Source organism: Lycorma delicatula, chromosome 8, assembly GCF_047948215.1.
Source record: "Lycorma delicatula isolate Av1 chromosome 8, ASM4794821v1, whole genome shotgun sequence".
Lineage (NCBI taxonomy): Eukaryota > Metazoa > Arthropoda > Insecta > Hemiptera > Fulgoridae > Lycorma > Lycorma delicatula.
The window spans coordinates 98,680,946-98,704,551 of NC_134462.1; the positions used below are offsets into that span (position 1 = coordinate 98,680,946).

Here is a 23,606-nt window from a genome sequence, read left to right on the forward strand (position 1 = left end):
ACTTGTTTTATGATTGCTTTTAGTCTCCTTGTATGCTGTTACCTCCATTACCTTTCTTGAAATGAGTTTCCTTTTTAGAATTACTGCAAGTGTCTTTTCATAGTTTTCTTCATAAATAACTCCTGTTTTAACTCTTATAATTTTTTTTTTTTGATGGGAGGTGGAAATGCATTTATGCACAGTGTCAGGCTCCCTGGTGATCTTATCCAACCATTATCAGCAGACCACCAACTAAAATCATCCCTCTTTCTACCAACATTCAATTGAAACCGTGTTACACAATATTTCAGGCCAAGTGCTCTTATCATAGCCTGAGAAGGCTGCTACCTAATTTTCATCTGGTTCAGGACTATCCAGATCGTTCTTCTTGGCCCTCAGAATGCTACCAATGAATCAAGCCACTCTCTCCCACCTGCTCAGATCACAGAGCATTATCGTAAACACATTATGGGTGCAGAGTGCTCCAAGATCCCCTCTTGTGTCCCTCGATCTGCCGCCCACCAAGCACATTTGAAAAAGGTGGGCTCGGCTTCGTCCCTCACACTGAGGCAATAGAGGTAGTTGGGGGACGGCATTTTCCTTATGGTATGCAGATAAGCGCAGACATACTCGTGACCCGTTAAAAACTGGGTCATGTAGTACTCCACTTCTCCATGCCTCTGCCCTCTGCTCTGTCCACAGTCTGACCAGAGGGATAAGCCTTGCAGTCCATTGTTCTCTAGTCTCGCAGTCCCAGGTCTCTTGCAAGGCGAGGAAAGTACGAGTCCGTTCCTCCTCGGTGGTGGTCTTCGCTTGTCCGGCCTGTCGGCCACGTGGCGCTCCCTTACCAAAAGAGCAATGGGTATAACGCCAGCGACTGCAAGAGCGGCAGGCTCGGAAACCGTCCGATATACGGAAGCGACTCGCAAGGCTACGGTGCAATGCACCTGCGTGAACCGCTTCCGGTTTCTCTCGAATATTAACACACCTCTTTCTTCTTTTTCTTTTTCCTGTTTAGCCTCCGGTAACTACCGTTTAGATAATACTTCAAAGGATGAATGAGGATGGTGTGTATGAGTATGAATGAAGTGTAGTCTTGTACATTCTCAGTTCGACCATACCTGAGATGTGTGGTTAATTGAAACCCAACCACCAAAGAACACCGGTATTCACGATCTAGTATTCAAATCTGCGTAAAAAATCTTAATACACCTGGGCTCACACTTCCGCCCCTTATAACAGGACGGAATACACCGGACATCAGCAGTAGCCGTCTGCTGGCCTACGGTCCACCGACATTTGCCATGAGCCGGCTGGTAGCGGTTATGGTTGTCGCGGCTTTGTCGGAGGCTCTCCGAAGCTGCTCAGCAAAGCTGAGTTTTCTGTCAATCATCACACCGAGGTACTTCCCGGTCATCTTGGTCTCGACAACTTCATCACTACCCGCAAAAGTGTGTTAATATGCTTCTGCGTCAGAACCAAAATCTCCATCTTGCTTAGAGCTAGTATCTCTAGCTCTAAGCAAGAGCCACGGGTCATGGCTACGACCCATGGTCGTACAGCTAGGAGCTGAACGCTCGGCTGAGCCTCAGGTGCAAGTACGTTGCAAGTAGCGCAACATCATCAGCGTACCAAACCAAGGCTGACTCTTCAGGTATCTACAGTCTCAGAAAGAGGTCGTAGACGGTGTTCAGGAGTCGATTCTCAGTAGGGGCTGAGAATCGACCCCTGCGCCGCCCCCGACGTGATCGCGGTCCTACGCCATCCTGCTGTGGTTTCGTAGATGAGACTGCGATTCCTCAGGTATGTGTCTACCATTCTGAGGAGGTATCGAGGCACGTGGAACGAATGCTCCAAGGCCCGAAGCATATTGCTCCATCGTGCAGAGTTGAACGCGTTTTTCACGTCAAACGTAACGAAAAGGACCACATGACGCATAAAACGAGACTGCAACTATGGTCAATCGACCCTGCCGGAAACCATACTGGTTGGCCGATAGGCCACTGTCTGACTCATCATCGCAACCAGTCTGTCTCTTAAGAGCCAATACCTTCCCAGCTGTACCAAGCATACACAATGATGGTAGGAGGATGGCGAGTCCGAGTCCTGGTTGCCACATCGGCAGCTTTAAAGTTGGTGTATATGTGTGTTCAAAATTGTTTCATAGTTTACATGACCTGCAGAGTTCAGTCCTGTAGTAATCTGAAGTTAGAAAAGAGGTTGGGGATCATTATTCTCAAAAATTATTATATGTATAAAAAAATACCTGTGCTCAACAATGATTTTGATATATGGTTAATATTTTCTGAATGTTATTTGTTTTGGGTGCTCTTTAACAATCTTCCTAGAAATATACTAGGATTGCAATCATTAAATTTTAGGATTTTGTTTGAATGAGTAAAATAATTTGTTGATTTATAAATAGACTATAACCATTTTATTGATTTGAATTAATTATTTGATTTAATGCATTAAATTACTTATGAATAATTCTTATGATGTGATTGTATTAAGATATAAAAGATGTTCACCTTACGTGTTAGTAATAAAGAATGAAAATTATTGCATGCTACAATAATGAGAAAAGAGTAATCAGCTAATGGCAAAAGCCAGCTGGTCAAGTGATCATAAAGCATAACGCCCTAGTGAATAATAAGAAAATTAATGCTTTTAATGCTACCACATTACAAAGTTTTAAATTGATTAGTAGTTCTTAACATAACTGCTGACTAAAATCGAAGATTTTATAAAAATACAGAATGTTATAAATACATTTGACTGATGGAAAATTTGTTTGACAAGAGTGGTCTTTTGACTTGTCGCTATTTTTGGTCAGGGTGGAAATTTTTGTAAGCTTGGACAAGAGTTAATGACCATAGTACAGTCTTCCTGTCTTCCTGAATCTACTTATACACCCTTCTTTTGGCATTAACATTTTTAATACCTTCAGTCCATGAAGATGATAATTTTTTCTTTCTACAGTCTCAAAAATACAGTGAAGCATTAATATACTTTTATTCTATTGAGTTCATAATAATAAATTATATAGCTCGTATCAGGAACGAGTTAGGTATACTAGTTCATGGATAAAAAAAAGGCACACCCCAGTATTACCTTGGATGGATCAAGAGAATCCATGGTTAAATCTTAATCAGAATAGCATCAAATAATACACAATTAATAATAAAAAAATAAACAGATGTCATTAAAGTCTATATTAATTATTTAAAATATAAACACATGAAATAATAATATTAAGGTAAATGCATGAAGATGCTATATGTAAAACACAACTATAAAATAAAGGACAATCCAAAAGGCATTAATGACAATTATTTGAGCATATATTTACATACATGTTAATGGAGATGCAAAAATACGGTTTTTAAAAAAAAATTATTTGTATTATTTAAAAATTGACAGAACATTTTTTCAGTAAAAAAAATTTTGTTTGATTGTATTTTAAATAAAGTGAGGGAAGATTTTTTAAATGATTTATTAATTTATTAAAAATGGTAACAGAAGCCTAAGAAAAGGCTTTTTTCATAAGCTTTATTGCTTTAAATTTCGTGAAAACAGTTCTGTTGCCTATTTGATAGAGATGGATATTGTTATTTTTTAAGACTAAGTGATGCTTTTCTTAGCAAAGATTTAAAACTTATAATTATAAACAACAGTCAGGTAAGCTTAACATTTTTAATTTTCAAAACATCAGTCAACATGATTCATATTTATAGGCACCAAACAATGATCTGACAGCCCATTTTGTTTCGTGTTAATTTATTCTGACATTTTAAGGGAACTCCAAAGAGATGATATACTTTAAACAGAATGTACATAAGCTTAATAAATATTTAATAATGATGATAAGTTTAGTATTTTGTTAAGATGTTTCAAAAAAAAAAATGGTTTGATTTTATTGTAAACAAAATCAATTTAATTATCCCAAGGTAACGTGTCGCTAATAAAACACCTAGAAATTATGCTTTACGACAAACAAAAATACTATCATTGTCATTACTGGGAATTCTAACCACACAATCAGAATTTTGTCCACCTTAGAATCACAATGCAATGGTTTTATTCATATTTAAAGTTAGTAGATAACAACAAACTAATGATTAATAATTTGAGCAGCCAATGTATAATTTTTAAGTGATTTAATAGCTCTCCATAAAAATACAGAAGCAACATTTTTCAATAACTCAGATACAAATGTAGCACATTTAGCATTAAACCCAATTTTAGTGCTCTACACTTACACAAAAAGAACTACATGCTTGGACATTATTTAATATACAAAAACACAAAAATACTCAATGATAGACTAAATGAATAAACATTATATAAACAATATTAATAAAAGTCTTCATCTATGGAATATTTCAGTGTAAAATTGTTCTGTTAATTTTATAGAAGGTTTTTTTACATAAATTTCATATTTCATGATATTTTACTTTATCTTGCTTTTGATAATCTATTTAACATTTTTGAATAAGTATATCAAATATAAACTTAATGACTGATTTGAAAGTTTTTCCACATTTTTATGTGCATATTGTTTTGTATTCATCCTAAAATAGAAACTTTTGTTAATGACAAACTAAATAAAATTTTATATAGAATATTTTTGAAAAGGTTTTTAAAAATGTTTTCATTCATCTTTATGTCCATCTAGTAATTAGTCTCTCTCACTATAAACCATGAGACCTTGGTGACGGTGAGGGGGCTTGAGTGCTCAGTGATACATAGCAGCTGGATTGAAGGTGTAACCATATCAGAGAGGTGTCTGTTGAGAGCCAAACTAAAGAATGATTCTTGAAAGAGGGCAGCAGCTCTTTCAGTAGTTGTTAAGGGGTAGGTCAGGAGGACTTAAACATCCATATCAACATCACTCAATCTTCTGAGTACTGCACAGCTGAAAACAACGGAAAACTACAGCTGATTTTTTTCCAGGAAAATGTAGCTCTCTGCATTTTCATGTAACAAAGATGGAGGTGCCTTCCTTGGTAAAATATTTTGTAGGTAAACAAGTCCCTCATTCGGATCTCCAGGTGTGGGTGGACTACTAAGGAAGGGATCACCAGAGAATTAAAAAAATAACATTCTATGAGTCGGTGTGTAGAATGTTAGAAGTCTAAAAAAAGATTGGTACGTTAGAAAATTTAAAGAGGAAAATGGATAGGTTAAATGTAGATGTAGTAGGAATAAGTGAGGTAGTGAGGTTTGGTGGGTAGAGGAAAACAAGTTTTGGTCAGGTGATTTTAGAATAATTAACTCAGAGTCAAATAAAGGGAAGGCAGGAGTAGGTTTTATAATAAACAAGAAGATAGGGAAGAGAGTAGAGTATTTCAAAAAGCTTAGTGATAGAATCATAATACTCATCTAAGCCGAAAACAGTTGTTAACATCTATATGCCTACAAGTGCCCATGATGATGAGATAGTGTGTATGCAAAGAAATTGACAAAGCAATTAAACACATAAAAGGGGATGAAGATTTAATAAGAGTTGGAGATTGGAATGCAAGCACTGGAAAAGGCAAGGAAGGAAATATTGTGTGTAAATATGGGGTGGACAAAAGGAATGAAAGAGGGGACCGACTTATTGAGTTTTGCACGAAGTATAATTTAGTAATTGCCAACACCCAGTTTAAAAATCATAATAGAAGAATATACACATGGAAAAAGCCAGGTAATACTGCAAGGTATCAGATAGATTATTCATGGTTAAACGAAGATTTAGAAATCAACTTGTTGACTGCAAAGCATACCCAGGAGCAGACATCGATAGCAACCATCATTTAGTGACAATGAAATGTAGATTGGGGCTTAAAAACCTGAAGAAAAGGTGTCAGATGAATCGGTGGAATTTAGAGAAACTTGAGGAAGAGGAGGTAAAGAAGATTTTTGAGGAGGACATTGCAAGAGATCTGAGTAAAAAAGATAAGGTGGTAAATATAGAAAAAGAATGAGAGAATGTTAAAAAAGAAATTTTTAAATCAGTAGACGCTAACTTAGACGGAACAAAGAGAACTGGTAGAAAACCTTTGATATCAGAGGATATATTGTAGCTGATGGATGAACGTAGAAACTATAAGAATGCTAGTGATAAAGAAGGTAAAAGGAACAATCAACAATTAAGAAATACTGTAAGTAGGAAGTGCAAATTAGCAAAAGAAGAGTGGATTAAAGAAAAGTGTTCAGAAGTGGAAAGAGAAATGATCATCGATAAAACAGACACAGCATACAAGAAAGTTAAGGAGAACTTTGTTGTACATAAGTTAAAATCTAATAATTTGTTAAATAAAGATGGTACACTGATTTATAATACGAAAGAAACGGTTGATAGGTGGGTGGAATATATTAAAGAGTTACACAGAGGAAATGAATTAGAAACTGGTGTTATAGAGGAAGAAGAGGAAGTTGAAGAGAATGAAAAGGGAGATACAATACTGAAATCGAATTTGATAGATTATTAAAAAGATTTGAATGGCAGATTGGCTCCTGGGATAGATGGGATACCTGCAGAATTACTGTGCAGTGCAGGTGAGGAAGCGATTATGTGATGAATACAGAACAAATAGCTTAACTACTCATCCATCAAAAATCTTAACTAGAATTCTGTATAGGAGAATTGAGAGGAGAGGAAAGGAGAAGACCAATTTGGTTTCAGGAAAAGTATAGGGATAAGGGAAGCAATTTTAGCACTCAGATTATTAGTAGAAGGAAGATTAAAAAAAGGCAAACCAACATACATGGCATTTATAGACTTAGAAAAGGCTTAAAAAAGATAATGTAGAATGGAATAAAATATTCAGTATTTTAAAAAATTTAGGGTCCAAGTATAGAGATAGAAGAGGAATTGCTCGCATTTACAGGAACTAAACTGCAATAGTAATAATCAAAGAGCATAAGAAAGAAGCAGTAATAAAAAAGGAAGTCAGACAAGGACGTTCCCTATCCCTGTTACTGCTTTATCCTTACATAGAACTAGCAGTTAATGATGTTAAAAACAATTTTGGTCTGGAGTAACAGTGCAAGTTGAAAAGATAAAGATGCTATGATTTTCTGATGATATAGAAATTCTAGCTGAGATTAAAAAAGATTTAGAAGAAACAATGAATGGCATGAAGTCCTACGCAAGAACTACGGCATGAAAATAAACATGAACAAAATGAAAGTAATGAAATGTAGTAAAAATAATGTAGATGGACCTCTGAATATAAAAATAGGAAGAGAAAAAGTTATGGCGGTAGAAGAATTTTGTTATTTGGGAAGTAGAATTACTAAAGATGGACGAAGCAGGAGTGATATAAAATGCTGAATAGCACAGGCGAAACGAGCTTTCAGTCAGAAATATAATTTGCTTTCATCAAAAATTATACATCAGGAAAATATTTTTGAAAGTATATGTTTGGAGTGTAACTTTATATGGAACTGAAACTTGAATGATCGGAGTATCTGAGAAGAAAAGATTGGACGCTTTTGAAATGTGGTGCTATAGGAGAATGTTAAAAATCAGTTGGTTGGATAAAGTGACAATTGAAGAGGTGTTGTGGCAAATTGATGAAGAAACAAGCATTGGAACAATATAGTTGAAAGAAGAAACAGACTTATAGGGCACATTTTAAGGCATTCTTGAATAGTCGCTTAGATATTGGAGGGACGGGTAGAAGGGAAAAATTATGCAGGCAGGCAACATTTGGAATATGTAAAACAAATTGACAGGGGTATAGGATGTAGGAGGTATACTGAAATGTAACAACTGGCACTAGATAGGGAACCTTGAAGAGCTGCATCAAGCCAGTCAAATGACTGAAGACAAAAAAAAGAAAGTGATTAGTCTACTATTCTCACTTAGCTCATTTGATTTCACTACTGACAGGTTTTTTTTTTATTTACCAAGACATACATTTAGGATGTGGTTTAAAATGTGTGGGATTTGAATTGTGTTCTTTTATAAGTTTGTATATTTCATAATGTTCAACTGAGTTGAGGTAAGGTCCTTTTTTTGTGAGAAGAATGTCAAGGTTGATGTCAATGTTTGGTGGATTTGTGATTTTTTTTATAACGGTGTAAATATACAAAAAGTGCATACAATAAAGTCAATAATATTTTCTTTTTTATTTGTCATTAAATAAATTAGAATTAGACAGTAGCATTTTTTTATACTAACCAGATTACCTGTAGTATATAAAATTCTTCTTTACTTAGTGTTTTAAGAAAAAAAAAAATCTATAAAATTAGCAACAGATTTTTTTGCATCTTAGAAAAATTTTAATTGAACCTCTTTCAATGATAAATTTTGTTCTCTGTTAATATTTGTTTACTTTCTGTAAATTAGTCTTAATTAAGTAACAAAAGTAGAACAAAAATTATAAAAATTGATTTGTTCATAAGCAGAATTTGCTTAACAATGTTTGATATTTGAATTAAGGTGGGTGGTGACTTGCAAACTAATAAGGTAAAAAGAAAAAAATTGTCATTTAACCTCTAGTGCGGGTGTTCATCAGGTTTTAGCGTGGAATGTACTTTTCTCTTCGACTATCCCTCCACGGCTGTTGGCGTGCATTTATTTCCCCCACTTCATCAACGTAAACCAGTTGTGCCGTTACAAAAGCGAACTCGGCGATTCTGGGACTTAGCTATAGGTGGTGGAAAGAGGCGTGCACGTTTGTGTTGTAGCAACTGGACTTGTTCGCTGAACTCTTGTCTGTTTGTACGTGGTAATTTCGAACGCTTCTATAATATTGCTTTCTTGACCTGCTCTTCTATAACTTTAATAGACATGGCAAAGATCAATTGTGTCTTCGCTTTTCTGTTATTTATCTCCGGTGCTTTTGCTGCGTCTCTGGGGAATGCTACTCAGGTAAGCAGTCTCTCGTTTATTAGTGATGGAATATTAGTTTAAAAGTACCTAACTGGATAAGATAACTTATGCATATACGTACACTTATAAATGTGCAAATTATATTTTCTTTTATAAAAACGTTGTTAAAAAGAAACATGTTTAATCGGTCCGTTCTTATCGTTAATAAATTTATTTGTCTTACTAATACAATTATTTATTTATATTTACTAACAGAATTTCTACCGCCTCCCTCCTTTTTAACTTAAGTTATATGGTTTGACCCAACGCTTTTATTAATTTTTAATCTAATTGTTTGGTGAAAATTCTAAATAAGTGATAAATATTTTTATTTCATTGTTCTGCGTAAATAAAAATTCAATGTTTGTAATTACGATATTAAAGAGTTGCTTATATTAATAATTTATTTTATTAATCTTTATTAATGTTTATGATATTGCATTTCATTTAATTACAATTGACGGGAAAATGAATATAATCGCATTCCAAATGTAATAGTTTTTAGTTCTACGAGATTACTGTAATTATGTTGAATTAGTGCATTTTTAAACGAAAGCCTACTCATTTTCCACCGACCTAATTTTATTTGCTTACTTGCTTTATGTAGACTGTATTGCAGTGTGTGTTGGTGGTGGCTATCAGGTTGTTTATTCTTTTTTAATACCGGTGTAATTTCAATCCATTCTGAACTGAATTACGTGCAATATTTTTTCCAAGATGACTTCCGTTAATTTATTTATCCATTTTTTGTAATTTTTAATGACGGGTAGTTATATTTAAGATTGTCACCTGTATTCGTGACGTTTTAATTTACTTACTGGAGTTTGAAAACTCAGGATATCACAAATTTTTATTCACGACTGATATTATCATTATAAAAAAAATACTCTGTCAAAATTTTTGTTTGTAAAGAGATGTAAAAAAAGAAAATATTAGTTTTTCCTAATATTATTTTTCAGGTCCTTAAGGTTTTTTTGAAGGTTATCGTTTAAAGACAATGATCAAAATTTAAATCTTTTGGAATGGGATTTAAATTTACATTTTAGTTTTAAATGTTTTGGATTTTAGGTATAACATGTTTTATTAAAAACTAATAATGGTTGAAAAAATCTCGTTATAATTGTAAAAAATTATGTGGGATGGATGGAATGAGGGGCGGTGGATTTTTCTGTTTTCTCATCAACTTTGAATGACTCATAGGAAAACGATCGACGTATAACTTGCGCAAAATGCTTTTATATAATTATTTATATAAAATTTTTATAAAGTTTTTATTTTTTCCTTTTTATATTTATTTTCATAATTAGTCCGACTCATTTAAATAAATAAAACATTCTTATTTTTTTAATTTCATTTGGACCATCTATTTATGAATCGTATTAAAAAAACAATTTTGCATTTTGTTTTATTTTCTGCCGGTACTTCCACTCATTAATTTCGTTTCTCATTTTGGGAACATTTTCTTCCCCTTGTTTCTCCTAGTTTTCCCGAAAACTTGAAATATTTTATTTTATTTTATTTTTGAAAGTGTATCAGTCCGAAGTTTTTTCTGTAATATTTAATTCCTTTAGATCTTTTTCGATTTCTTAAGACCGATTATTTTTAATTTTGAAAAATAATTAAAGATTCGTTTTGTTAACATCCTTTTTAATCTTAGTAAAAGTCGTAATATTCTGTTTCTAATATCCATTATTTTTTCAATTGATCTTACGATGTTTTGACTACATTAGATTCAAAAATCTTTCTTAAATTTTCCTTTCTATTTAATTATTTTTTCTATTCTTGATTGTGTGGCTGTCGTCCTTTCTGGTTTAATATTTGTGTTGTAGTGTCCAAATTTTGTGTTAGAAGAAAAGGGACATTTTGTTAATCTTAGGCTAGTTCCATTTTATAATCTTTCATTTTCGAGTTGGATCTTACCGAATTATTTAAAAAATTAACGTCTAAATACATTTATTTATTTATGTAAACAAATTTATAATCGTGAATGATTCTAGAGGTTTAATTTTAAGGAGTTTGAAAGGGCAGTACGAGGTGCTCTATTAGGCACTTTTTCAAATATAATTGGATTAATATTTTAGCCTAAAAAATACAAAAGGAAGACATACATCCTTGTGTAATACAGTTCTACAATAAATTTTATTTATTTATTTGCCTCCGAAGGTTGTTAAAAAGTAAAAGTTTATAATTTTACACAATATAACACTACCATTTCTAAAAGTGTAATATATTTTAATATAAAATAACAAGTAAAGCCTAAGAAAAAAAAGAAGCTATTTTCGGGGAGGGCGGAACCATAAGCTTATGAGAAAATTATGTGCTAGCAGTGCTATTCGGTAAAATACATATGATGTTATATTGACAAGGCATCCTATCGATTAAATAAAAAAAGAAGTGATCAAAAGGAAGTACGGGTTAAAATATTCCAATAATGAAATGTTACGTAATAAATTATTTAAAAAAATTAAATTAGATAAATTATTTTTATCCGATTTATAATTTGATCAACTATTAAATTTTCTTAAAGGAATACGTATTTTAATTTATGTGAAAATTGGTCTTATTTTTGATTAAATAAGATATTAAACACTTTTTATGTAAATCTGTTGCATAAATTGTTCATTAGAAATTTCAAAAAGTCTTGCTGGAAAATAATCAGGCCAATTAAAAGCATCTTTTAATATATGTTCCTGAATAACAAACAAATTCTGAATATGTGTTTGATATTTGTACAATATCGCATTATTAACAGACAGTATATACAAAAAATAGACAAACAATATTCTCCGCATATTATTCTGTATATATACAAAGACAGTATTATTATTATTTATTATTAATATTATTATTCTTTTCATATTATATACAGACAGTATTCTGTCTGTACTCAAAGAGAATGTACAAAATTCCGCATATTTACCGTGTAATATTTCTGTCTTTAATTCTATTAATTTTATAAAATTCCACAAATAAATATTTTAATTTCGTACGTAGGATAATCGATGTGGTTGATTTCCTTCTCTGTCCATTATCATTTGGTTGCAATACCAAAATATTTAGCGAGTGAATCTTTCCAGAGGGAAAAAACGAGCAACTTTTCGTTGAGGTGGAAATTGATCTCTTTATATAAATTTTAAATTGGAAGGTTGACCTCTAATATTAAGGGAAAATGTGATATACTTTGTTTTTAGACAATTTATGTTAAAACTTCACTTGTAAAAAAAGTCCAATCAGATTTTTATTTTTAATTAGATGTAATTTCCTGGTAGTTTTATTAATTTTTTGTAAATTTTATTATTATTTTTTTTGTTAAATGTTAATAGAAGCCAGTGATAATTATTGTCACCTTCGCGAGGTGTAGGTATTACCGTTTTACACACGCACACTATTATATAAAGAGGAAGAGGGTTTTTGTTTGTTCGGGATAAACAAATAAACTACTCGATCAATCGCAACCAAATTTTTACCCATGTTTCTTAGCATAACTGAGAAGGTTTTTAGTATTTCTTCAACTCGAAAAAAGATGTAGTGGAGGTTTGCCGGTTGAAGCACAACTTTAATGAACTGTGAACTCCTCTATCACTGCGTGAGTTGGGTTTGAACTGAATGATTCGAATCAATCGAATGAATAATATTACAAAAATAAATTAAAAAAATTTCTATTTAATAATATTGGGTTTCCCGTTGTGACTGGCTGTGAGGCTAGAGTGGTGAGGTATGTAAGCACATCGTGAGAGGCTAGACCAATCATCACCATCTACTGGTAATAAACGGAGCCTCTGGGGCGCTGTTTTGGGAGGTGCAATGGGGTGCTCTTATAATATCTCTGCAAACAACCGTCCGATTTTCAAAATTCAAACTTGATATTTGTTAGTAGGTTGAATAACTTTTGCACGCATCAGGTACACTTGATCTAACAGATCATGGTGGTTATTCGGAAATGTATATATATAACATTTGTCTGTTTGTTTGTTTGTTATCGCATCGCGCGAGAACCAACCGACCGATTACCTTCAAATTTTCAGGATATATTCGTGTTAACCCAGAAAAGGTTTTAAGCTACCGATCGAGGCCCTAGTTCCCTTGAAGGTTAAGATATTAAAAATATTCATTATTTCGTTGCCCCCAAGAAGAGTGAAGTTATGAATTATTGATATTCATTGCGGAAAAAATAGATTAATCCTTTTACTTTATTATTACATTTCTGGCACCATGGCAAAGAAATAAGTAATGAATTTTTCGTCGTCAAAAGTGTGTGTACTTTAATTACCGTAGTTACTATTATTCTAACCCGTCGGGTTGGCCTAATGGTGAACTCGTCATCGCAAATCAGGTGATTTCGAAGTCGAGAGTTCTAAGATTTAAATCCTAGTAACTGCAGTTATACATCTCAGGAATGGTTGACCTTCTTCTTTTCTTTCTTTCCTGTTTAGCCTCCGGTAATTACCGTTCAGATAATACTTCAGAGGATGAATGAGGATGATATGTATGAGTGTAAATGAAGTGTAGTCTTGTACATACATTCTCAGTTCGACCATTCCTGAGATGTGTGGTTAATTGAAACCCAACCACCAAAGAACACCGGTATCCACGATCTAGTATTCAAATCCGTGTAAAAAGGACTGGCTTTACTAGGACTTGAACGCTGGAACTCTCGACTTCCAAATCAGCTGATTTGGGAAGACGCGTTCACCACTAGACCAACCCGGTGGGTTAGGAATGGTTGACCTGAGACTGTACAAGACAACGCTTCATTTACATTCATGCATATCATCCTTATTCATCATCTGAAGTAAACCTTACGGCGGTTCCGTAGGCTAAACAGAAAAAAAAGAATTACTATTATTCCATCTTTTGTAATTTATTTTCTTTTTCAGGTTTCTATAAGCCTGAATATTATAATTATTATTTATCAGTATTATTCTTACAACCATGAGGATAATGTACAGTGCGGGGGTCCAGGGGGTGGAGTTCTCCAGGAAGATGGGAATGGCGACTGAAATAAGCTCTGTGGGTGTCCAGGGCACCGGTCCTTCTGGTAAATTGGGAATGGCGAGCGAAGTGAGCTCCGCGCCCATGGGATAGGGCCCGAGGACCCTCTAAGTTGGCACCGGGATTCGCCTGGACTGACCTGAGTCTTGAGGGTCCAGGTTCTGGCTAGACAGGCCAGTTAGTATATATGTATATATTGGTAATGCTTTTGTTGTAAATTTAATATAAATTATCGGTAAAATAATATTACGTAACCGTTTTTATATATGATGAATTTATTTAGAATCATTAAAAAAAAAGAAAAAATTAAGAACATAAATTATTTGGTAAATTGAAGTTGATCTATTCCCCTTCTTACGTGTATTCGATTAAATTAACCATAATTTTTTTCTATTAACGCCTTCCAAATGATTAATATTATAATTCTCTGTGTTTATCAAGGTATTTATATATATTGAAGTAAAAATATTAAAATATATTACAGTAAAATCTTATTCGCGGAGGTTAGAGACCGTAAAAATGCTGCAAATACAGAAAACCGCGAATATAGAACGGAACTAATCTCATTTAAGGAAGAATCGTTAGGTTCTATGTAAAATGAAAAAAACAAAACTATGCGTACTTAGGACGATATTACTGATGAAATTCAAACGGCAAAATTAATTATAAGCACTGGTTTAGTACAGTACATTGGTACACTACGAAAAAAATATTTAACAAAATATAGTATTTTTCCTAATTTACTCGTAAGCACTTGCAGAACTGTTTGATTTAAAAACTCACTGTAGTACATACAGTATGCATTGTAGGCTATTAGAAAACTGTATTACATGTTCAAATCGTACTCTGTAATCGCCTTAAAAAAAAGTCAAGAAAACAACACTACAGCACCACGTACGCTAAAACTAAAATTACTGTAAAGGAAATTTACAAAACAGTATTTTGGATTGCATTTACAAAAATTTGTAATTTTTCCTTGTCTCGTTCTTATTTTTAAATCCGTGTGAAATTCTGGGTGTTCTTGGATAGCATCTTCAATTTTGCCCTTAAAGATTAAGTTTCTATTCAAAGATGGATCAGCATCTATAAAAAACTGGATATGATCATGGGATAGTTCAATGCTTTTGGTAAGCGCTATGACATTTAACCGTTTTCCATGGATCGTATCTTCTACTTTTTCACGTTCATACTCTACCTGCGCCATTAAATTTGTTTTATTTATTTTTTTTTAATGTCACTACTACATAATGTAATGTACGCGAATACGGAAAATTTTAGTCGCGAATGTAGAAAAGATATCGCAAAATATTGAATAACGAAATCGCGAATAAGTTGATTTCACTGTATATATAAAATAATAAAATAAAAAAAATTGTCCTGCCTACATTATTCTGGTTATGAGAAGTTATATTATATATTATTACGGGCAGCAAAGATTTTTTCCCATTTTAATATTAATACGGATGTTTATCGTATAGTAATTTAAGTTACACCATGACGTATGTATGTCCTATCGCCGTCACTTCAAGTCTTCTGTTACTGTAGCCAGATTATGAAAACCTGGAACTAAACACAATTCTGTAATTATCATCTAGGTTCAATCTGTCTTGACGAAGGATCATCCTTTTTTCTTGTATGTAGTAACCAGACATGTATGCCCTTCAACCCTTCATTTAATGTTTCATGGTTGCACTATCTCATTCTGCTACAGCGGTTGATCTCTCCTTGGTTCTGAAAAGAACTTAAATCGTATTTTTCCTTTCATCAAATTGCTAATAATTTATATTAGATTATTTCAATCGAATGCAATAAATTATATTAATTTCCCATTTTTTTAATAGCTTCCTGTTTTGTTTTTTCCCGATTAATTCGATCGTATACTAAATTATTTATTCGACTGTAACTTTGTATATAAACAGCTGAATAAATTAAGCAAACAGTAGATATCGATAATAAAAGCTTCCATTCGGGTTTTTACCAATGAACATCGTACAATAACTGCTCAGGTGTATAACTAATCCTTACGTTTATTAATCACAATTAGATCAAGAACGTTAACAGAAAGCGTAAAATATTATTGTGCTCATGATATTTAATGGAATTTTCCTTTAATTCGTTGTATTTTAAAACCTGTAAATTGAGTTCTTTTGTAAAACTGGTTTTGCTTTGATTCATTTTTATTTATTATTATATTAAACTCGGGATCGTTATTAAATATGCATATTTGTTCCTCTTTCAAAACATATTGCATCACTTATGGATACTAAAAAAAATCTGAATAAGTCTTTAAGTTATAAAAATGGGCTGTTACATCTTTGTTTGGTACCGGTAAAATAATTCGTTCAACAACCTGTAAGAGAAGACATTATGATTCGGTTTTTATTATTAATATATCACATGTAACGGTCTAAAAGATTTTCTGATAAATTTACTTTTATTTAAGTCTGTTGTTGAAACCCACCGGGTTGGTCTAGTGGTGGACGCGTCTTCCCAAATCAGCTGATTTGGAAGTCGAGAGTTCCAACGTTCAAATCCTAGTAAAGGTAGTTAGTTATTCTTATACGGATTTGAATACTAGATCGTGGAAACCGGTGTTCTTTGGTGGGGTTGGGTTTCAATTAACCACATATCTCAGGAACGGTCGAACTGAGACTGTACAAGTCTACATTTCATTTACACTCATACACATCATCCTCATTCATCCTCTGAAGTAATACCTGAACGGTAATTCCCAGAGGCTAAACAGGAAAAAGAAAAAAGTCTTTGTGAGTTTTTGAATAATAATTAGACAAAATAAAATTTTTGTTGCATGTTCATCTTAAACGCGTAACCAAGTAGTTAGCAATTTACGGTTATAATATATTGTACATTATATACCACTGTATATATATTGTAGATAAATTTTGTCTTTATTGTTTGTTTATTGTCCCATCAGCGATAAGAACCATAAATAACAATTTTGTTTTGCATTGTAAAGTAAACATTTTTGTTATCTTCAGGTAATTGGGTGATTATTATTTTAAAAAGAATTATTTTTTATAATTATAAAATGCATCTATTTTATATATTTATATATAATGGTTTCTGTGAGTGTGAAACTTTCACACAAAAACTATTCAACCGATTGAGTTGAAAGTTTTCATGAACTAGTCCTTTCTAATTTTTATACTAAAATTAAATTATACTAAATAATTAATTATACTAAAATATAAATACTAAAATGTATATGTAAAATGTTAAAATGAAAAAAAATCTGTGCTGCCTACATTATTGTGCTTATGAGAAGTTTTATTATACAGGACGTTTCATAATGTTCTTCGGAGTTTTGACGATTCATTAACAAAAAAACTATTTCACTCATAAGAATAAAACAAGTACTGTACGAAAGAGTACTTCAAATAGTTTTTTCTACATATACTAGGCAGTTAGTAAAACATTTGCTCGCTAGGCGTCAACAGTAGAGAAAATGGCTGCCACGGGAAGCGAGAAGTCGTTTTGTGTGTTAGAATTTCACTTGTCAAATTCAGTAATTTCTGTGCAACGTGCGTTTCGGTTGAAATTTCATAAGGAGCCACCAAGTGAACATTCGATTCGTGCATGGTATAAACAATTCAGTGAAACCGGTTGCTTGTGCAAGCGAAAATCAACTGGTCATCCATCAATCTCAGAAGTCAATTTCGAACGTGTCCTTGCAAGTTTCATTTGCAGCCCGTCAAAATCGACTGCGGCTGCAGGCAGAGAATTAGGAATTCCGAAAACAACAGTATGTAGAGTTCTCCGTAAACGTTTATTATGCAAACCGTACCGTCTTCAATTAATCCAGCGTCTTTCTGATGGAGATAAAACACGTAGGCTCGATTTTTGTTTACAGTTACAGGAAAAGATGTTATTAGATGAAGGTTTTCTAAACAAGATAATTTTCAGTGATGAAGTTACTTTCCATATTAGCGGCAAAGTAAACCGTCATAACGTGCGAGTTTGGGGAACTGAAAACCCACACCCTTATGTGGAACACATTCGGGATTCTCCGAAAGTAAACGTTTTTTGTGCGATCTCTTGTGAGGCAGTGTATGAGCCGTTCTTTTTTATGGAAACGATAGTAACCGGCATGATATATCTGGATATGTTACAATTATGGCTTATTCCTCAGCTACTCAACGACTTCATTTTCCAGCAAAATGGTTTTCTTGCCCGTTTTCATAACGAGGTTCGACAGTACCTTAACACAACATTACCTCGGCGCTGGATAGGACGTGCGTCTGAAGAAGACCAACACGTTATACTGCGGCCACCAAGATCACCAGACCACGCCATGTGATTTCTTTCTCTGGGGTTACGTGAAAGATAAGGTGTTTACCCACCAATGCCGCACGATATCGCTGAGCTAAAGGATCGCATAATCAATGCAATCAACTCTATCGAAAATGACATGTTAGAACGAGTTTGGCAAGAGCTGGACTTTCGTGTTGATATGTGCCGTGTCACCAGAGGATCACATATTGAACATTTATAGATTTTAACAAAAACTGTTTGAGTCCCTGCATCACTTCATACAACTTTCATTTAGGTAAGTGAAATACTTTTTTTGTACTGAATTTTTGTAATTCCTAAGAACATTATGAAACGCTCTGTATATTAATGCGGGCACCAAAGACATCTGCCCGCAAATATAAGGACTATCGCCGTTAAGAAATGTTTCATCATTTCAAGATGGTGACCGTTTTAATGGCTTGCGGCAACAACCGTATTATGTTCCTTGCCTATATTCAACCTTACTATGGTCAAATCGTCGGTAAAATTGAATTCAGAAATTACTCGGAGTATTTAAAATTAATTTTTTTTACAAAAAAGGTCTCTGTCTTTTTCGATATCTCTTTTAGTTAATGAGAAATCTAGGTTTAAAGATGAGACGGTGACGGTATATATTCCCATCAACTTTTCCTTCACTTCCAACGCCTCCAGTTTTCACTTGAAGTTGCTTTTTCGATGACAGTAAATAAGTCTCAAGGGCAGAGGTTTCAAGTGGTTGGTCTCCACTTGTAGAATCAATACTTCTCGCACGGTCAACTGTGTGCTGAGAAAAGCTAAAAACATGGAGAGAGTGAGAGAGAATTGAAGTACGGTCACCTCCTCGTGGTGCTTGTCTGGAAATGCCAAGAACCGTGCAAAATACTTATTTACTCGTACGAAGGATGTATGTAACCAGCTATTTTTAAGATGGGGTTCGACTATTCTAAAACCCGCATACTTCAGACAGTTTCGAGTCCTGTGCTGAATAAACTGCTGTTCTGAAGAAATTACAATTCATTGATAGTTTAAAAGTGAACAGGCTTTAATTGTTATTTATCCACTCAAACATGAGGATAATAAACACAGTGGGGATCTAGGGGCTGGAACGTCCTGATCGGCTAGCAACTATAACCACTTCTTTTATTTGTAATTTTGCTCCGATCAAGATTAAAAAGAAAATAGTTTTCCTTGATCCTTCCAGAGAAGTGATCTTTCTTATTATTCATTGAGTAGAACATCTACCGTTATTAAAGTAATTTATATATTGTATAATTTTGTTATGAACTGAATTAAATATTTATTTATTTTTTTAAAACCTGGTGGACGTATTAAATTACTAGTTCATTATTTAACAAGATTAAATAAAATTATTTATATTCTTACTAAGCCGGAAAAAAAATTGTATTATTATTTTTCCGGTGTTTCCTTATATGATAAAAAATTTCCGTTTGTTTGCGGTTTTCGGTTGTGTAAGGTTCTATTAGTTGAGCATTTTTTTTATTCATATTTTTTATTAAATAGCAATTAAAAAGAAATGTAACATATTTATTATAATGCAAGTATGAAATTTCTTATTCCCTTAAAATGTTAAAACTTTTTAAATATAGAATATTTTTGTTAATGGATATTAACTTTATGTGTGATATTAACTTTATGTGTATATAAAGGTGTTAAAAAAATATGGCAATCCTTTAATAACTTTTCAACAGTTAAACATAGAAAAATGAAACTTAGTAGATGCTCGTACCTCAGATGTTCTATTTTTTTTTTAGAAGGCCTCCATGAAGTGGTAAATTTCAAAAATTAAAATGGAAATGTGGTGCTATAGGAGAATGTTAAAAATCAGATGGGTGTATAAAGTGACAAATGAAGAGGTATTGCGGCAAATTGATTTAGAAAGAAGCATTTGGAAAAATATAGTTAAAAGAAGAGACAGACTTATAGGCTACATACTAAGGCATCCTGGAATAGTCGCTTTAATATTGGAAGGACAGGTAGAAGGGAAAAATTGTTTAGGCAGGCCACGTTTGGAATATGTAAAACAAATTGTTAGGGATGTAGGATGTAGAGGGTATACTGAAATGAAACGACTAGCACTAGATAGGGAATCTTGGAGAGCTGCATCAAACCAGTCAAATGACTGAAGACAAAAAAAAAATGGAAAAGGCAGGGTTATGAAATATGATTTTAAACGGCATTAAAAAACAATGTTGGGCGTAAATATTATCGGGTTGCAATAAATTAAACAATTTGGAGGTCATTTAATATTTTTCAAATCTAGTTTCAAAGTTGTCTACACTACTTAATTCACCAGTGAATCGCTAAAAAAATAGAATTTTTAGCAAATGTTCTTACCTCAAAAAGAATTATTTTTCGACAAGACGAGTGCTTGTGGTGTACTGTAGAATACTTTTAAAATTAATTGTGACATATATTAAATGATCGTAATTATAGATAGGTTTGGCCTAATCCGATATTTTTTAAACCAGAAAATTTTGTTTTTCAATGCCCTTTTAAATAGGTTTTCACAATACTTCCCTGTTATGGGGCTTTATGGTGGTCTCTTACTGAAAAATAGATCGTTTGGAGGTAGAAACTTTGCTTCATTTTTGTCATGTTTTATAAGTTAACATTCTTTACGGTCATAATATAAACAAAAAATATTTCATCTTTCCTTTGTTATATTTCGTGAAATTTATATTTAATATTTCTTAGCTTGAAATTATTTCAGTATACTCGTACATAATATAGAATGATTAAAAGTGTATTTTTATTGCTGATGTCAGTACTCTGCTTCGCTGATAATACTTTTAAAGTCATTATTTCGATGACGGCGCTAAATTTTTGGGTTCACAAAGTTTCTGATTGTTCACCTTCCGGTCTACGTAAATTTTGGATCAGTCTGTACGCTCATCATTCGGGGTAATAGAGATTATTGTTATGTGAAGTAGTATTATCTGATTGTAGATGGTGATCTAATTTATTGAATAATATTAACGTTACCGGTACATTTCAACGTCCCTGTTTTTCTATTTTTCCAAAAAAACTTTATTCTCTTTAGAATAAAACTTGGAAAACATTTGTGCTGCAAAAGTTGGACAATTTAAAATATTTAGCATGCAAATGGTTTTATTAATTTTCACGGTCAAACTGGAATCCCAAATTTCAATATGTTATGAAACGGGCACAAACTTCCAGCATGTAATTACTTCTATCGATGATCCTGATTTTTTTATTACTTTACAGCGCTTTAAACAATTTAACGGAGAGTAGACCTTTTAGCTCGGTAATAAGTGTAAGATAATATTCCGAAATTTGGACCGGATTAAGAAGCTTGTTTTGACGTAAGTATTTGAATTAGCAAATCCCTGTTTGAATTGCGTCCATAAATCCTGTAAACCAGTTCACAAGAATATATCACATTTTTAGAAGTCGGGAAAAATATTGATGTAAGATAAATACATAATTTTTTCTTACTGTAGGTAATTTAAACGTGTAAAATCCATTGCAGAGATGTATGCATACGTGTAATAAAATTGAGTACTGAAAATGTAAACTAAAACTGATACTATCATCGCAGTATAGATAACTCATAGCTGTAACTTACTGATGTTCATGTTGCTACCGGAAGCTAATTAATATACAATACGAAATGAACAGATATCATAATAATAATTATAGATCATATTTCATTATCGAAGAGATCAAATAAAAATTATACAAACAATGTAATTATCATGGAAATCTATTTTAGAATATCATTATCGATAAGTTTTTATCTTTCTTTCTTCCTGTATTTTCTTTCAGGTGTCTTTTAGCCTTTTTGGTTTCATGCGTTCGTTGCAATATATATTTTTTATCTTGCAAGACAAATCGGTCAAGCGGCGGTATAAAACTGTGATTCAAGAATTCCACTATTTGTTTAATTAAAATACCTTGCACTTTTCTTTTACCGATGCTGTTACGGTTGTAAAAAAATTTTATCGATATCTCTTGACTTGTCATTGAAAATTAATATCGGACCGTTTAAACGAGATATATCGAATTACGATTTTCCGGATGCCCAACTATCCGAACTGTTTACATCTTTACTAGGAAATCAATCCATAAATATCATAAATTTTTAGAACTTCATTCCACACGAATAATTCCGTCAGATTTTATTAGACCACTTTCCCCCTCTATTCTTATGAAATGTTTAATTTTCAAAACAATTTTATGAAAATAAAAAAATTTAACGACGGAAAGTTAATTAAAAAAATAATTTAAAGTTGAGATTTATTTTGATATTGATTATTTAATCGTAAATTATTTTCTTAATTACTTTATGAATTTACATCTAAGCTGATTTAATAATTTTTTTCCCCGTTAAAACATCACGCGTTTCATCTCGGATGATAGCATTTAATATGTAATAAAGAACGAAAATACGATGTTATTAAGCGATCCGATAATTCATTATGACATCAAAAAAAATAAATGTAAAAACATGTTTACTTAAAATTACGAATTTAAATTTCATTAAAACAAGTCGTTGTTCAGTTGCTTTTAATCGAGCATGATCAGTTAAACAATGTTTTTAAAACAAACCTCATTTTATTATGTCACGCGTGAGTTCGCTTATAACAAAAAAATGTTTACTCTAACAATTGCGTTTTTTTTTTAAATGATTTTTTTATTAAATAAAACGTATGCTTTGTATTAAGTACATTGCACTATACAGGTGTGAGAGAAACATGAGTTGATACCATTTAAATATTTAAGTTTATTATATTTTTGCTTACTCGTTATGTGCGAATTATAGTTATAGTTACAAAAAATAAAACTAATCTTGATTTTCAAATAATCCCTTGATGTTCTTAGACTGTAGTATAGATATTTATAATAAATATTTCTCGATTAAAACATTTCTTGGTATGATCGATTAAAACGTTTCAAAACCGATCAACAAGATTTAATTTTATTTAACTAAATCGATTCCATCATAACGTTCATTTTTATCGAACAGGATTACCAAAAATGTTTACTTACGAAAAACACTACTATTTATTATACGCACACAGAGTGCTAGACAATAAAGTGCGTGATCCCGTAAATAACTCTTTAACAGTTAAACATAAAAAAAGATGAAATTTAGTAAATACGCCTGCTCCGAAAGGATCTATTTTTTGCCTTCACGACTGCCTGATCTAACCAGTTGTGATTTTTATTTGCGGGGCTACCTGAGGACAAGGTTTACCAGAACCGTCGATGAACTCTTGATGCACTGCAATAGAATATACGCAACGTCCAACGGGACGAGTTACATTTACGGGATGTGACTGCAGTACCTTTTTGAGACGGAGGATTGCACGTAATTAGGTTTTTGTCTTTCATTTACTTGTTGAATATTGCCTTACTGTTCATGTGTTCTTCGCTTGCTTTGGGTTCTGTTTATCTTGGGCCACCCGTACCTTTTGGCATCACGTCTATCAGT

The 23,606-nt window shown here is 32.7% G+C and overlaps 1 protein-coding gene across 1 annotated transcript in view; it reads left to right on the forward strand.

The window, feature by feature from the left end:
* Positions 1-8,603: 8,603 nt before the first annotated feature.
* The window catches only part of LOC142328900 (GILT-like protein 1), a 94,387-nt gene continuing 79,384 nt past the window's right edge, over positions 8,604-23,606 (forward strand). The window contains exon 1 of the mRNA XM_075373040.1: positions 8,604-8,848. Within this exon, the coding sequence (XP_075229155.1) occupies positions 8,768-8,848 (81 nt within the window). The 5' untranslated portion in view covers positions 8,604-8,767. The remainder of the gene's footprint in view (positions 8,849-23,606) is intronic.